Here is a 15,056-nt window from a genome sequence, read left to right on the forward strand (position 1 = left end):
AGCTGTTAGAGCAGAAACTGACTGCAGCTGCTGAGCAGGAAGAGACCCTGATACAGACCACTGAACACAGAGCTGACAGAAACCTCACCAAGCACTAAGGTCACTTATGATAGACAGTGTCAGTTTAATATAAAAACTGAGCATCAGCTCAATATAAGAATCTTTAATATTTTCACTATTTAAATATATAAAAATAAATGTATTTCATAAAATGTTGGTTAATTAAAAGGTTCTGTTAACACAAATAAATACTTGTAAATATATATAATAAATCTGTAATTACTAAGAGGTTCTTCATTTATGTCTAAAGGTCCTTTACAATATTTTTTTTTATTATTGTAATTCTCTGAATAAATGTTCAACTATGACTACATGGAGTTTGTTCATTCAGACACTAAAGTTTATTAACTAGTAGCTGAGGGTATAAGCTATACTCCACATCATTTGCATTTATTGTTGATGCATTGTTTGCTTTTGTGGAGCAAAACATTAAAAGTTTTAATCTCCAGCTGTCTTTAATCTAAATGTTGGATCTAGTTTTTAAATGAATATTATGGCAGCACTGTTTATACACAAGACAGAATCCTTCAGGCCTTACACAGTTCTTCTAATTTCAGTTGTTGTGACATACAGCTGACTATAATTCTTCCTTATAACGGGCTGAAATAAAATGTTTTAAACTGCATTTGGGATCCACTTTAGGTGGGTTTATAGTTCTTCTCTTACCAACAGATTTTTGAACAACAGATGATATGAAATGGGATTTAATTAATAAAATTAATTTTCTAAAGGAAAAAATAAATACAAAGACAGTAAGTACTATAAATCTGCACTTTTATTGAAATAATCAGTTTGCTTCAGGTTTTATGGAAGAATATCAGTAATATGAATATTAGAAATCTGTCTAAACATGAAACATAATCTTCCTGAATAAAATACAAGAACATGATGATTTCCAGACATGAAGCTGCAGCTCTACTCTGAGCAGAGGTTAGGGTCCAGGCTTTGAGTGACAGGACTCTGTCCACTCTGATTGGCCTCACAGCTCACTGAGCCCGCCTTCCTCCACTGGTCTGCAGGGAGGCTCAGGGTGCTGCTCCAGCTGTAGCGGCCGTCCCTCCCCAGGACCTCCAGGCTGTTAGACACCCCTGAGGACCTGCTGCTGCCCCCCACCTTCCAGCCCAGCCTCCAGGTTGAAGGGAAGCCCCCGCTGGCCAGACACACCAGTGTGACACTGCTCTGCTGCTGCTCCTCTTTGGAGGGGGGGGAGGACGGTCAGGGTGGGACGCACCACACCCACTGGAGGAGAGAGGGGGAGGAGAGGGGGAGAAAAGACCCAGGAATGAGAATGAGAGCTGCTAAAAACACCTTCAAAGCTTCATTCTTCATGGTTAATGATGACATCTTCATACGTCTCTGATAATCAGTGACTCTTAATAATGAATCCCTGAGATGATTTTCTGATGATTAAACTGAGAGAGCTGAAACACTCATGAGGAAACAGTTCAAACGTTAACATCTGTTTCTTTCACTTCCTTTAAACTACATGGAAAACAAATGAAGCATGAAAACAAAGCTGATCTGAGTTTACTAATAAAATATTAGTTCAGTTTAAGAAGAATCCAGATCAAATATTTACAATTAATTAATTATCACAAAAGGATGATAAAAAAGACACTTAAAAAAAAAAGAAAAATCGAAAAAAAAATGTAAAAAAGTAAACATTTATGAAAATGAATTAAATACGCTGCAAGAAAGAATTAAACATTAAACCATCTAATGTAGATAATGTTTATCTACACATTTAATGGCTGCACAAGAAAATAAGTTTAATTTTCTCTCTGATTTGAACCATTTACAATCCAGAACAAACACTGACTTCTACAAGGCTCATCCTCAGAGTTTTTTTTTTCTTAAACTGCGGTAAAGTTTCTCCAAATCTTTCTTTTTAGTTAGTTGGATAAAAAAGCAAAAAGAAAAAAAAATCTATTTAGACAATTTAGCAGAATAAAATCTTTCTTGTACTTACAGTCAACGATGAGTTTGGTTCCTCCACCAAAAGTCGACCACAGTGATAGAAACTCATTAAGAGGCCGTACAAAAACCTCCTGCTCTCACAGCAAACAACTTTTTGCTGAAATGTTGCTTTTCAGAGTAAAAACGTTTCAGTTTATTCTTAATTTCACCTACAAATCATTTAATATTCATTCAACTTTAAATTACCTTATAATTTAAGATTTTTTTTTTGTTAAGTTATCAGCCATGATTTTCAAACTTTTGTTTGCCTCGTGGAAATATGTAAAAAAAATGTTATAATTTAGTTTTTACTTTGTTTAAACATGAAATAATAAAATTATAATACTCCAGATAATATAATCCTAAAAACACCAATTTCTATTGATCTATAACTTCTTAAACCTTGCTTACTAACAAAAGAGAATAATTATTCATATACCTTCAAGATAAAAGCTGTTTTATTCCATATATGAAAATCCTTTATGTTGTCTCTTTTCTATCTTCTATTTTAATAAGATCCTGATTGATTTAAATCCAGCAACTCTTTGTTCAGATGTTGTGTCTCTGTTTGTCTCCAGTGCGCTGAGAGCAGAGAAATCATTTCCATAGAGAGGAGGCTTTGCATGGTCAGCTGATCCTCCAGGGAACTGAGAAGGTTTATAGTCCTGAGAGTTCAACACTGCAGGACTCTGATCTGTCAGTCAAGCCAGCAGAAACAACAAGCACCATGACTCTCATCTCCATCCTCATCTGGACGCTGACCTGCTGCTGTTTTGCAGGTTCATTCCCTCTGCAACATTTCTAACATGATGTGCTGCTTTTTCTCTCATTTCTTTCTGCTGATAAATGAAGGATTTGTTTTTGTCTGCAGGATGCAGCGCTCAGGTGACTGTGACCCAGCCTCCAGTGGTGACATTTACTCCAGGATCAACTGTCACTATTAATTGTACAACAAATCCTGCTGTTTATCTTGATATTTTAATGTCCTGGTATCAGCAAAAACAAGGACATCCTCCAAAGCTCCTGATATATCAGGTGGAAAACCTTGAGACAGGAACACCAGATCGGTTTAGTGGCAGTGGAAGCAGCACTGACTTCACTTTGACCATCACTGGAGTTCAGGCTGAAGATGCAGCAATTTATTACTGTCAGAGCCTACATGAAGTAAATGATGATGATGTGTTCACACAGTGATTTCTAGCTGTACAAAAACCTCCCTCAGTCAGACTGCAGACACACTGAGCTGTTAGAGCAGAAACTGACTGCAGCTGCTGAGGAGGAAGAGACCCTGATACAGACCACTGAACACAGAGCTGACACAAACCTCACCAAGCACTAAGGTCACTTTTGATAGATAAGGTCAGTTTAATTTAAAAACTGAAAGGCTCTCAGAGCATCAGCTCAATATAAGAATCTTTAATATTTTGACTATTTAAAATTTTCTTTCTCATCTCTTTTTGATTTCATTTCTGAAGATTTTTTTACAGGATTTTAAATTGTTAACTGAAAAACCACACATGGAGCAAATTCCTTGGTTCTATTGACATCATGAACCAGTAGTACCACAGGAGAACCAGAAACAAAAAGTCCAATATGCTGAATTCACTCCGTTTTATTGCGAAAATAGGTTGTTATAAAGACTACTGTGTAACTAAACACACACAAACCAGCCTTGAATATACTAATGGATCTGCAGAGTGACACGTCACATTCTGACCAAGACTGTTGAAAATTAAACTCAAATATTTAGTCTTTATCTCTACTGATTATGCTTCTCTGATTGTTTAAAATGCCTAAAACATCCAAACATTCTTGGTAGTTTCATTAAAGTCAAATAAAGTAGCTATATTTTACTGTTAGCTGTCTGAAGAAAAATATAGATTTAATCAAATCTCCAGTTAATCACAAATTAATCTGTTTGTTTTTCTCTCTGGAATATGAACAGATATCCCTTCTACATTAAATAGTGATCATCATTAATTTATCTTTGTTTTATCTGACACTAAATGCAGTAGAAGCAGGATGCTTCCTATCAATGCTTCATTTAGCAGATGGACCTTCTGACATCATCAGCTGCTGCTAGGAGCTATACAATACCCACAATCTCTTGCATGAGAGGGTGTATAGACACAGCCCACCTGAAAGAGTTTAACAAACATATATTATTTCTTCTCATACACTTTATATAAATTACCCAAAAAGAAAGTATCAAAAGTATCTATTAAGAATTGCAAAGTGATTTTTAGAGCAAACATACTTGATATCATAAGTTTAGCTTTTTAAGTATTAATGAACACGTCACTCATTTAGTGTTATAAAATAAGATGCTGTTTCTAAATGTGGAGTTAATCCTAACTGTTGCCTGTTTTTCTGTTTTGCTTCATTAATCTTGTGTTTTCTGTGAGCAGAATATCCTCATAATAAAAAAGGACCAATGGCTTGAAAACATCAGGCTAAGTGTAATTAATGTATATAAGGCATTTTTATTAAATACATTTAGTCAACAAAATTTATATATTTCAAAACGTTTTGGTTAATTAAAAGGTTCTGTTAATACAAATAAATACTTGTAAATATATATAATAAATCTGTAATTACTAAGAGGTTCTTTATTTATGCCTAAAGGTCATTTACAATATTTTTTTTTATTATTGTAATTCTCTGAATAAATGTTCAACTATGACGACATGGAATTTGTTCATTTAGAAACTAAAGTTTATTAACTAGTAGCTGAGGGTATAAGCTATACTCCACATCATTTGGAGCGATGCATCAATCCCCCTTTGCATTTATTGTTGATGCATTGTTTGCAGTTTTTCACTACAAAGCTCACTATAGGTTCACAACAGAGTTCAGTGTTTTAAACCTTTGTGGACTAAAACATTAACAGCTTTAATCTCCAGCTGTCTTTAATCTAAATGTTGGATCTAGTTTTTAAATGAATATTATGGCAGCATAGTTTATATACAAGAAAAAATCATTCAGGCCGTAGAAATTACACAGTTCTTCTAATTTCAGTTGTTGTGACATACAGCTTATTCTAATTTTTCCTTATAACGGGCTGAAATAAAATGTTTTAAAGTGCATTTGGGATCCACTTGTAGGTGGGTTTATAGTTCTTCTCTTACCAACAGATTTTTTGAACAACAGATGATATGAAATGGGATTTAATTAAGAAAATTTATTTTCTAAAGGATTAATAAATACAAAGACAGTAAGTACTATAAATCTGCACTTTTATTGAAATAATCAGTTTGCTTTAGGTTTTATGGAAGAATATCAGTAATATGAATATTAGAAATCTGTCTAAACATGAAACATAATCTTCCTGAATAAAATACAAGAACATGATGATTTCCAGACATGAAGCTGCAGCTCTACTCTGAGCAGAGGTTAGGGTCCAGGGTTTGAGTGACAGGACTCTGTCCACTCTGATTGGCCTCACAGCTCACTGAGTCCGCCTTCCTCCACTGGTCTGCAGGGAGGCTCAGGGTGCTGCTCCAGCTGTAGCGGCCGTCCCTCCCCAGGACCTCCAGGCTGTTAGACACCCCTGAGGACCTGCTGCTGCCCCCCACCTTCCAGCCCAGCCTCCAGGTTGAAGGGTAGCCCCCGCTGGCCAGACACACCAGTGTGACATTGCTCTGCTGCTGCTCCTCTTTGGAGGGGGGGAGGACGGTCAGGGTGGGACGCACCACACCCACTGGAGGAGAGAGGGGGAGAAAAGACCCGGGAATGAGAATGAGAGCTGCTAAAAACACCTTCAAAGCTTCATTCTTCATGGTTAATGATGACATCTTCATACGTCTCTGATAATCAGTGACTCTTAATAATGAATCCCTGAGATGATTTTCTGATGATTAAACTGAGAGAGCTGAAACACTCATGAGGAAACAGTTCAAACGTTGACATCTGTTTCTTTCACTTCCTTTAAACTACATGGAAAACAAATGAAGCATGAAGACAAAGATGATCTGAGTTTACTAATAAAATATTAGTTCAGTTTAACAGGAATCCAGATCAAATATTCACTATTAATTAATTATCACAAAAGATTGATTAAAAAAAGACACGTTAGAAATAAAGAAAAATTAGAAAGAAGTGTAAAGAAGTAAACATTTATGAAAATGAATTAAATACGCTGCAAGAAAGAATTAAACATTAAACCATCTAAAGTAGATAATGTTGATCGACACATTTATGGCTGCATGAGAAAATAAGAGTAATTTTCTCTCTGATTTGAACCATTTATAATCCAGAACAAACATTGACTTCTAAGAGGCTCATCCTCCGAGCTTTTCTTAAACTGCTCTAAAGTTACTGCAAAATTTTCTTTTTAGTTTGTTGGATAAAAAAGCAACAAAAAAAACAACAACCCAAAAACAACAAAAAAACATTTGAATTCAAACAATTTAGCAGAATTAAATCTTTCTTGTACTTACAGTCAACGATGAGTTTGGTTCCTCCACCAAAAGTGTCCCACAGTGATAGAAACTCATTAAGAGGCCGTACAAAAACCTCCTGCTCTGACAGCAAACAACTTTCTGCTGAAATGTTGCTTTTCAGAGTAAAAACGTTTCAGTTTATTCTTAATTTCATCTACAAATCATCTAATATTCATTCAGCTTTAAATTACTTTATAATTTAAGATTTTTTTTGTTACGTTATCAGCCATGAGATTCAAACTTTTGTTTGCCTCGTGGAAATATTTAAAAAAAAAAATTATAATTGAGTTTTTACTTTGTTTAAACATGAAATAATAAAATGATAATAATCCAGATTATATAATCCTAAAAACACCAATTTCTATCGATCTATAATATCTTGAACCTTGATTACTAACAAAAGAGAATAATTATTCATATACCTTCAAGATAAAAGTGGTTTTATTCCATATATGAAAATCCTTTATGTTGTCTCTTTTCTATCTTCTGTTTTAATAAAATCCTCAATGATTTAAATCCAGCAACTCTTTGTTCAGATGTTGTGTCTCTGTTTGCCTCCAGTGCGCTGAGAGCAGAGAAATAATTTCCATAGAGAGGAGGCTTTGCATGGTCAGCTGATCCTCCAGGGAACTGAGAAGGTTTATAGTCCTGAGAGTTCAACACTGCAGGACTCTGATCTGTCAGTCAAGCAGCAGAAACAACAAGCACCATGACTCTCATCTCCATCCTCATCTGGACGCTGACCTGCTGCTGTTTTGCAGGTTCATTCCCTCAGCAACATTTCTAACATGATGTGCTGCTTTTTCTCTCATTTCTTTCTGCTGATAAATGAAGGATTTGTTTTTGTCTGCAGGATGCAGCGCTCAGGTGACTGTGACTCAGCCTCCAGTGGAGACATTTACTCCAGGATCAAATGTCACTATTCGATGTACAACAAATCCTGCTGTTTATCTTGATTTTTCAATGTCGTGGTATCAGCAAAAACCAGGACAGCCTCCAAAGCTCCTGATATATCTGGTGGGCATCCTTGAGACAGGAACACCAGATCGGTTTAGTGGCAGTGGAAGCAGCACTGACTTCACTTTAATTCAATTCAATTCAGTTTATTTATATAGCGCCAAATTCACAACACATGTCATCTCAAGGCACTTTACAGTTCAACCAGATCAAATTGATACAAAGTTTTCTATCTAAGGAAAACCAGTTGATTGCATTGACTCATTGACTCAAATACAATCCCCCACACTAAGCATGCTTGTAGCGACAGTGGAGAGGAAAAACTCCCTTTTAACAGGAAGAAACCTCCAGCAGAACCAGGCTCAGTGTGAGCGGCCATCTGCCGAGGCCGACTGGGGTTCAAGGAGACAGAAGCAGAGATACAAAAAGCAGCTGTAAAAGGCGGCCCCGTCCAGGAAACACACAGCCAGGCAGACGAGCTCCAAGGCAGCTCCCATGCCAGAGGACGAAGAAAGCACATCCACTCAGTCACGGTCAGAGAAACAGGACCACACTGGAAAACAGGCCGATCTCCAACATCTATAAACAAGGGTGTTGATAGAAGCAGCACAGCTGATGTTTCTTTCCAGGATGACGTCACAGCCAAACAGGAACAGACGAGGCAAAGCTACTCTGAGGAAAAGCAGAGAGAGCAGAAGGTTAGAGATTGAACTAACAGATTCTGCAGAATAGGAGAACAGAGAGAGAATGAAGCAGAATGATGAAATGGGGGTCCCTATGTCCTCCAAAAGTCTAAGCCTATAGCAGCATAACTATAGAGATAGCTCAGGATAACCTGAGCCACTCTAACTATAAGCTTTATCAAAAAGGAAAGTTTTAAGCCTAGCCTTAAAAGTAGACAGGGTGTCTGCCTCACGGACTAAAACTGGTAGTTGGTTCCACAGGAGAGGAGCCTGATAACTAAAAGATCTGCCTCCCATTCTACTTTTAGAAATTCTAGGAACCACTAGTAAACCTGCAGATTGAGAGCGAAGTGCTCTGTTAGGAACATAAGGAACAATCAGATCTCTGATATAAGATGGAGCTTGGCCATTTAAGGCTTTATATGTGAGAAGGAGGATTTTAAATTCTATTCTTGATTTAACAGGAAGCCAATGAAGAGAAGCCAGGATAGGCGAGATATGATCTCTCTTTTTAATTTTCATTAGAACTCTGGCTGCAGCATTTTGGATCAGCTGAAGGCGTTTAACTACAGTTTGTGGACTTCCTGATAGTAAAGAATTACAATAGTCCAGCCTTGAAGTAACAAATGCATGGACTAGTTTCTCAGCATCACCCCTGGACAGGATATTTCTAATTTTTGCAATGTTCCTCAGATGAAAGAAGGAAATTCTAGAAACCTCCTTGATATGGGACCTAAATGACAGGTCCTGATCAAAAACAACACCAAGATTTTTTACTTTATTATCTGAAATCAGTTTAATCCCATCCAAATGAAGTGACTGGCTAATCAGTTTCTTTTTCAGAGACTCTGGTCCAAAGACTATAACTTCTGTTTTGTCTGCATTCAGAAGCAGAAAGTTAAGAGTCATCCAGGTTTTTATGTCTTCAAGACATGCCTGTAATCTATGTAATGGGTTAGCTTCATCTGGATTTATAGACAGATATAGCTGGGTATCATCAGCATAACAGTGGAAATTAATCCCATGCTGTCTAATAATTCTACCAATTGGGAGCATGTATAAAGTAAAGAGAATTGGTCCTAGCACTGATCCCTGTGGTACTCCACAGGTAACCTTTGAGCGTGTTGAAGATCTATCATTAACATGAACAAACTGAATTCGATCAGATAGATAAGATTTAAACCAGTCTAGTGCTGTTCCTTTAATTCCAACAAAATATTCAAGTCTTTCTAAAAGAATATTATGGTCAACTGTATCAAATGCAGCACTAAGATCCAACAGGACGAGCACAGATACAAGTCCATTATCTGAGGCCATGAGAATATCATTAGTGACTTTCACCAGAGCTGTTTCAGTGCTATGATGAGCTCTAAAGCCAGACTGAAACTCTTCAAAAAGTTCATTATGGTGGAAGTGATCGCAAACTTGTTTGGCAACTACTTTCTCAAGAATTTTGGATAAGAAAGGAAGATTGGATATAGGTCTATAATTGACCAAGTCATCTGGGTCAAGAGACGGTTTCTTAAGCAGAGGTTTAATTACAGCAACCTTAAAAGCTTTAGGTACATATCCCTGTAACAGAGATAGATTAATCACATCTAAAATGGAGGAGGAGATCAAAGGGAATACCTCCTTAAATAACCTGGTTGGAACTGGATCTAACATACAAGTTGAAGGCTTAGATGAAGGCAATAATTTTGCTAATTCAGAGAGTTCAACTGGATCAAAGCAGTCTAAACCCAGTTCAGATTCCATGACTACCTCAGGTACAATCGCGGATAGAGGAGTGCTTATGATCTTATTTTTAATAAGATCAATCTTATTTATAAAGAATCCCATAAAGTCATTGCTGCTAAGAGCAGGTGGAATGGACGGTTCAACAGAGCTATGGCTCTGGGTGAGTTTGGCAACTGTATTAAAAAGAAATCTAGGATTATTCTTATTCTCCTCTATTAATGAGGAGAAGTATGCTGCTCTTGCTTTACAAAGGGTCCTCTTATACAGCAGTAAACCATTTTTCCAGACTAGGAAGGACTCTCGCAGGCCTGTGGAGCGATATTTTCTCTCCAGTTTCCTAGCATTTTGCTTCAAAGTACGCAGCTCTGCATTAAACCAAGGAGCAAGCTTTCTATTTTTAACGGTTTTCATTTTCAAAGGAGCTGCGTTGTCTAAGGCAATACGCAGAGAACTAGCAACCCCATCAACAAAATCATCAACCTGTGAAGGGGAATAAGCTAAACTTTTGCACTCTGCAGCACTGCTCAGTGACACAGAGGAGAGAGAAAGTGAAGCAGATTCTTTAAAATTTATAACTGCACTATCTGATAAAGATCTACTAAAATTGAACCTTCTTTTGGGGGAGGAGAACTCTGTTAAAGTAATCCTGAAGGTTATTAGAAAGTGGTCAGAGAGGACAGGGTTGTGAGGAAATACTGTTATTTCTTCACATTCTATGCCGTATGTCAGCACAAGATCCAAAGTATGAAGATGAGAATGCGTGGGACTATTCACATTTTGAACAAAGCCAATAGTGTCTAAGATAGCATTAAAGGCTGCTCTTAAGCTATCGCCTTCAATGTCAGCATGGATGTTAAAATCTCCCACTATGATGACCCTGTCAGTATTTAATACCAAATCAGAAACGAACTCTGAAAACTCATCTAAAAATTCAGAGTAAGGACCTGGTGGACGATACAAAGTTACAAAAAGAAGAGGTTTTCTTGCCTTGAAATTTGGATCAGGGAAATTAAGGGTTAAATGTTCAAAAGAGTTGTAGGTATTAACTGTTTTGGGAGTAATCAGTAAGTCAGACTGGAAGATTGTTGCTACTCCTCCTCCTCGCCCAGAACTTCTGGGGATGTGAAAATTTAAATAGCTTGAAGGAGTTGCCTCATTTATGCTCACATAATCCTCTTGCTGCAGCCAGGTTTCTGTTAGGCAAAACAAGTCAATGTGATTATCACAAATCAAGTCATTAACTAGTAGACTTTTAGAGGAAAGCGATCTTATGTTAAACAGACCGCATTTAATTGTTTTAACTTTTTCCCCAATTTGAGTTATTTTGATTTTAATTAGATTATCATGATTTACTCCTTTGGGAATCTTTGCTAATTTATTAGATTTTGGTCGTGGGCAAGACACTGTCTGGATGGAGTAAAGAGTGGGTAACAGTAGAGAAGCTGCAGAGATGTGTGTTAAACTACAACTCTGCTTCCTGGTCTGCACCCTGGGTGGTCAGGGTTTTGGAGGACTAATAAATGTGGCCAGATTCCTAGAAAGAAGAGCTGCACCATCCAAAGTGGGATGGATGCCGTCTCTCCGAATCAGACCAGGCTTTCCCCAAAAGGATTGCCAATTATTAATGTAGCCCACGTTGTTTTCAGGGCACCACCTAGACAACCAGCGGTTGAATGACGACATGCGGCTAAACATGTCATCACTGGTCAGATCAGGGAGGGGACCAGAGAAAATTACGGAGTCCGACATTTTTTTGGCAAACTTACACACCGAAGCAACACTAATTTTAGTGACCTCCGATCGGCGTAACCGGGTGTCATTACCACCAGCGTGAATAACAATCTTACTGTATTTAACCTTATCCTTAGCCAGTAGTTTCAGGTAGGATTTGATGTCGCCCGTTCTGGCCCCCGGCAAACATTTGACTATGGTCCCTGGTGTCTCTAATGCCACGTTTCTGACTATGGAGCTGCCAATCACCAGAGTGGGCTTCTCAGTGGGTGTGTCACTGAGTGGGGAAAACCGGTTAGAAACGTGAACGGGTTGGTGGTGACCAGTGGGCAGAGATCCACGACTACGCTTTCTGCGTACAGTTACCCAATCGCCTGGCTGCTCAGGCACTTTTGGAGGACAGCTACGTGGGGGGCCTACTTTAACTCCTGGATGTTCAACAGCCTGAAGCCTGGATTCTAACTCTGACACCCTCGCCTCCAAAGCTACAAAAATACTACACTTATTACACATCCCATTATCACTAAAGGAGGCAGAGGAATAACTGAACATCTGACACAGAGAGCAGGAGAGAGGAGAGGAAGAAGGAAGAGTTGGAAAAGAGTCAAGGGAGGGAGAGAGAGAAGCCATAGCAATGCTAAGCTAGCGCTAGCCTAGGCTAGCTACTTCTTGCTATCAGAAATAAAACCGTGTGAAACTGACAAGTGCTCAGTAGAAAAGTGCAGCAGAAGGTGCTATGTTTTAAAGTAGTCAGTTAGAGTTACTTAGATACAGAGATATCACAGAGAAAATAACTTAACTTCAGATGGAGATCCTCTGAACAGCTGCACACTCAGTTAATCCAAACAGGAAGTGAACAGGTCCAAACAGGAAGCAGGAAGCAAAAACCAATAGAGCTAGAGAACTTTAACCATCACTGGAGTTCAGGCTGAAGATGCTGCAGTTTATTACTGTCAGAGTTATCATAGAGGTCGTGTGTTCACACAGTGATTTCTAGCTGTACAAAAACCTCCCTCAGTCAGACTGCAGACACACTGAGCTGTTAGAGCAGAAACTGACTGCAGCTGCTGAGGAGGAAGAGACCCTGATACAGACCACTGAACACAGAGCTGACAGAAATCTCACCAAACACTAAGCTCACGTATGATAGATAATGTCAGTTTAATCTAAAAACTGAAGAGGATGTTAGAGCATCTCTTTACTATAAGTATTTATAATATTTTCACTATTTCAGTTATTTTCTGAATCTCTTTTTGAGTTTGAGTCTTAAAAATTTTTTTCCAGGGCTTTAAATTGTTAAACGACAAATCAAACATGGAGCAAAATCCTTGGTTCTGGGCTGCTGCTGGTGCCTATCTCCAGCTATCTATGGGCGATTTGCGAGTCCATCACAGTGCAACACAGAGACAAATAACCATTCACACACAAAACCACAACTAAGGAGAACTTAGAGAAACCAATAAACTTAATAGTCATGTTTTTTGGACTGTAGGAGGAAGCTGAAGTACCCAGAGAGAACCTACACATGCTCAGGTAGAATGTGCAAACTGCCTACACAAAGACCCTGGGCTGGGAATCGAATCCAGAACCTTTTTGCTGCAAGGCAGCAGTGCTAACCACTGCTCCACTGTGCAGCCCCGAATCAAAACCAAAAGGTGCTATAGGCTGACTTCACTCAGTTGTATTGCGAAAATATGTTGTTACAAAGGATCCTAGGTTACTAAACACACACAAACCAGCCGTGAATAACAGATCTGCAGTGACACATGTCATATTCTGACCACAACTGTTTAAAATTACTCTGAAATATTTAGTCTTTATTTCCAGAGATTATGCTTCTCTGATTGTGTAAAATGCCTTAAAAATCCAAACATTCCTGGTAGATTACAACTCAAAGCTACGAACAAATTATTTGTCTTCAAATTATTTGTCATGATTTTACTAAGGTTCAGACCCAAATGCAGAAGACCAAACAGGGAGACCAGGGAAAAGGTTTAACAGGTTTTATTGAAGAGATTATTCAGAGAGAAGTGTTGCTCTGAACACTGCTCAACCGGAACTGAAAAGTGAGGGGAAGACACAGCGGTTAGTTCAGGTTCAGTGGGAAACTTGACGGGTGAAGTTGGAGAAGAGGATTTGGTTGCTGACACGTTTCCAGAGAATTGTTGAATCCTTGACTCCAGTCTGTATGCTGTAGTTCCAGTGTTTGTCTGATTCGGTGGAGGGCAGAACAGGGTTTACCCAGAGTGCGGTTGTTAGTAGGTGAACGGAGAAACTGACTGCCACTCAGATTTCCTGCGGTACTTGAACGGATCATAGTGAAGACTATTCCCTTTCTCAGTGCGAAGCTCAAACAATCTCTTGGGGAAATAGGATCCAAACCTCCTGTTTAAACCCCAGCTCAGTTTGTAGCTCAGTTGATCCTTCCAGGGAGAAAAGGTCCGAAAAATCCAATTTGCAGGATGACTTCCTGCCGAGAGGCAAAGACAAAAACAAAGTTAAAACTCAGGTTGACTAGAACTCAGTTTGACTCAGCAAAACTCAGCTTGGCTAGAGTACCCAAAACTGGCAAACACTCTGGCGTTGAGGTAGTGGCAGTCAGCAGCTTAAGAACACTCCGTTTAATGAGGACACCATCAGCAGGTGTGTGAGGAGGTGGACCAGAACCAGGCGCCTCCTGGTGGATGAAGGGAGACAAACACAGAAACACAAACAGACAGGAGTCCTGACAGTATTAAAGTAAAGTAAATTAAGTAGCCATATTTAACTGTCTTAAGATATGTATAGGTTCAATCAAATCTCGGGTTAAACACAAGTTAACCTGTTTGTCTTCCCCTCTGAAATATGAACAGACATTCCTTCTATATCAAATATGATCATCAGAACAACAACATAACATAACAAAAGGACATATAAAGGGTATGTAAACTACTGGTAAATATATAATAAATCTGTGATTATGTTTATGCATTAAGCAGATGCTTTTATCCAAAGGGACTTACCACGTAGACACAATGTTGAAGTAGGCATTAACGTGAAGGATGTTTCCTAAGGAATCACACTGGCAACTCCCCCCACCCCCCCAAGCCCCTCCCCCAGCAGGGATTCAAAGCCAGGGCCTCCTGTGTGCAAGTCAGGTTACTTACCACTTGAGCTAGCCAGCTAAAAGGGTTCTATATTAGGTGCAATAGGTCCATTGCAAAATGTTTTATTATTGTAATTCTAGGAATAAATGTTTAACTACGACTAAATTGAGTTTGTTAATTTAGACACTAAAGTTCATTAACTAGTAGCTGAGGGTATCAGCTGCACTCCACATCATTTGGAGAGATGCATCAATCCCCCTTTGCAATGCAACCGGTGTTGATTTTCCAGCGAGGCTCCCCCCAGAGGGCGAAAGTAAAAGTGCACTGTCGTAAATATGCTCAGCTGTTCTCCTGGTTTCTCCGTCAAGCCAGGCGCGGTTGTTTTGAGCTTAGCAGACAGGCAA

At 38.6% G+C, this 15,056-nt stretch overlaps 1 pseudogene and 2 gene segments (V, D, J or C); 1 reads left to right on the forward strand and 2 right to left on the reverse strand.

Annotated features, from left to right (window-relative positions):
* Positions 1-817: 817 nt before the first annotated feature.
* LOC119774535 lies at positions 818-4,129 on the reverse strand (annotated as a pseudogene).
* LOC119775865 lies at positions 2,273-6,585 on the reverse strand (the record flags this gene model as incomplete). The annotated part of the segment is given in 2 exon segments: positions 2,273-5,716; positions 6,456-6,585. Coding segments are annotated over 2 exon segments (453 nt in total), but the record flags the coding sequence as incomplete, so codon positions are not given.
* A 404-nt stretch (positions 6,586-6,989) lies between these two features.
* On the forward strand, positions 6,990-12,685 carry LOC119774545. The segment is given in 3 exon segments: positions 6,990-7,219; positions 7,312-7,475; positions 12,467-12,685. Coding segments are annotated over 3 exon segments (306 nt in total).
* The last annotated feature ends 2,371 nt before the right edge of the window (positions 12,686-15,056 follow it).

Source organism: Cyprinodon tularosa, unplaced genomic scaffold (genome assembly GCF_016077235.1).
Source record: "Cyprinodon tularosa strain WSP-4 unplaced genomic scaffold, ASM1607723v1 ctg120, whole genome shotgun sequence".
Taxonomy (NCBI): Eukaryota; Metazoa; Chordata; class Actinopteri; order Cyprinodontiformes; family Cyprinodontidae; genus Cyprinodon; species Cyprinodon tularosa.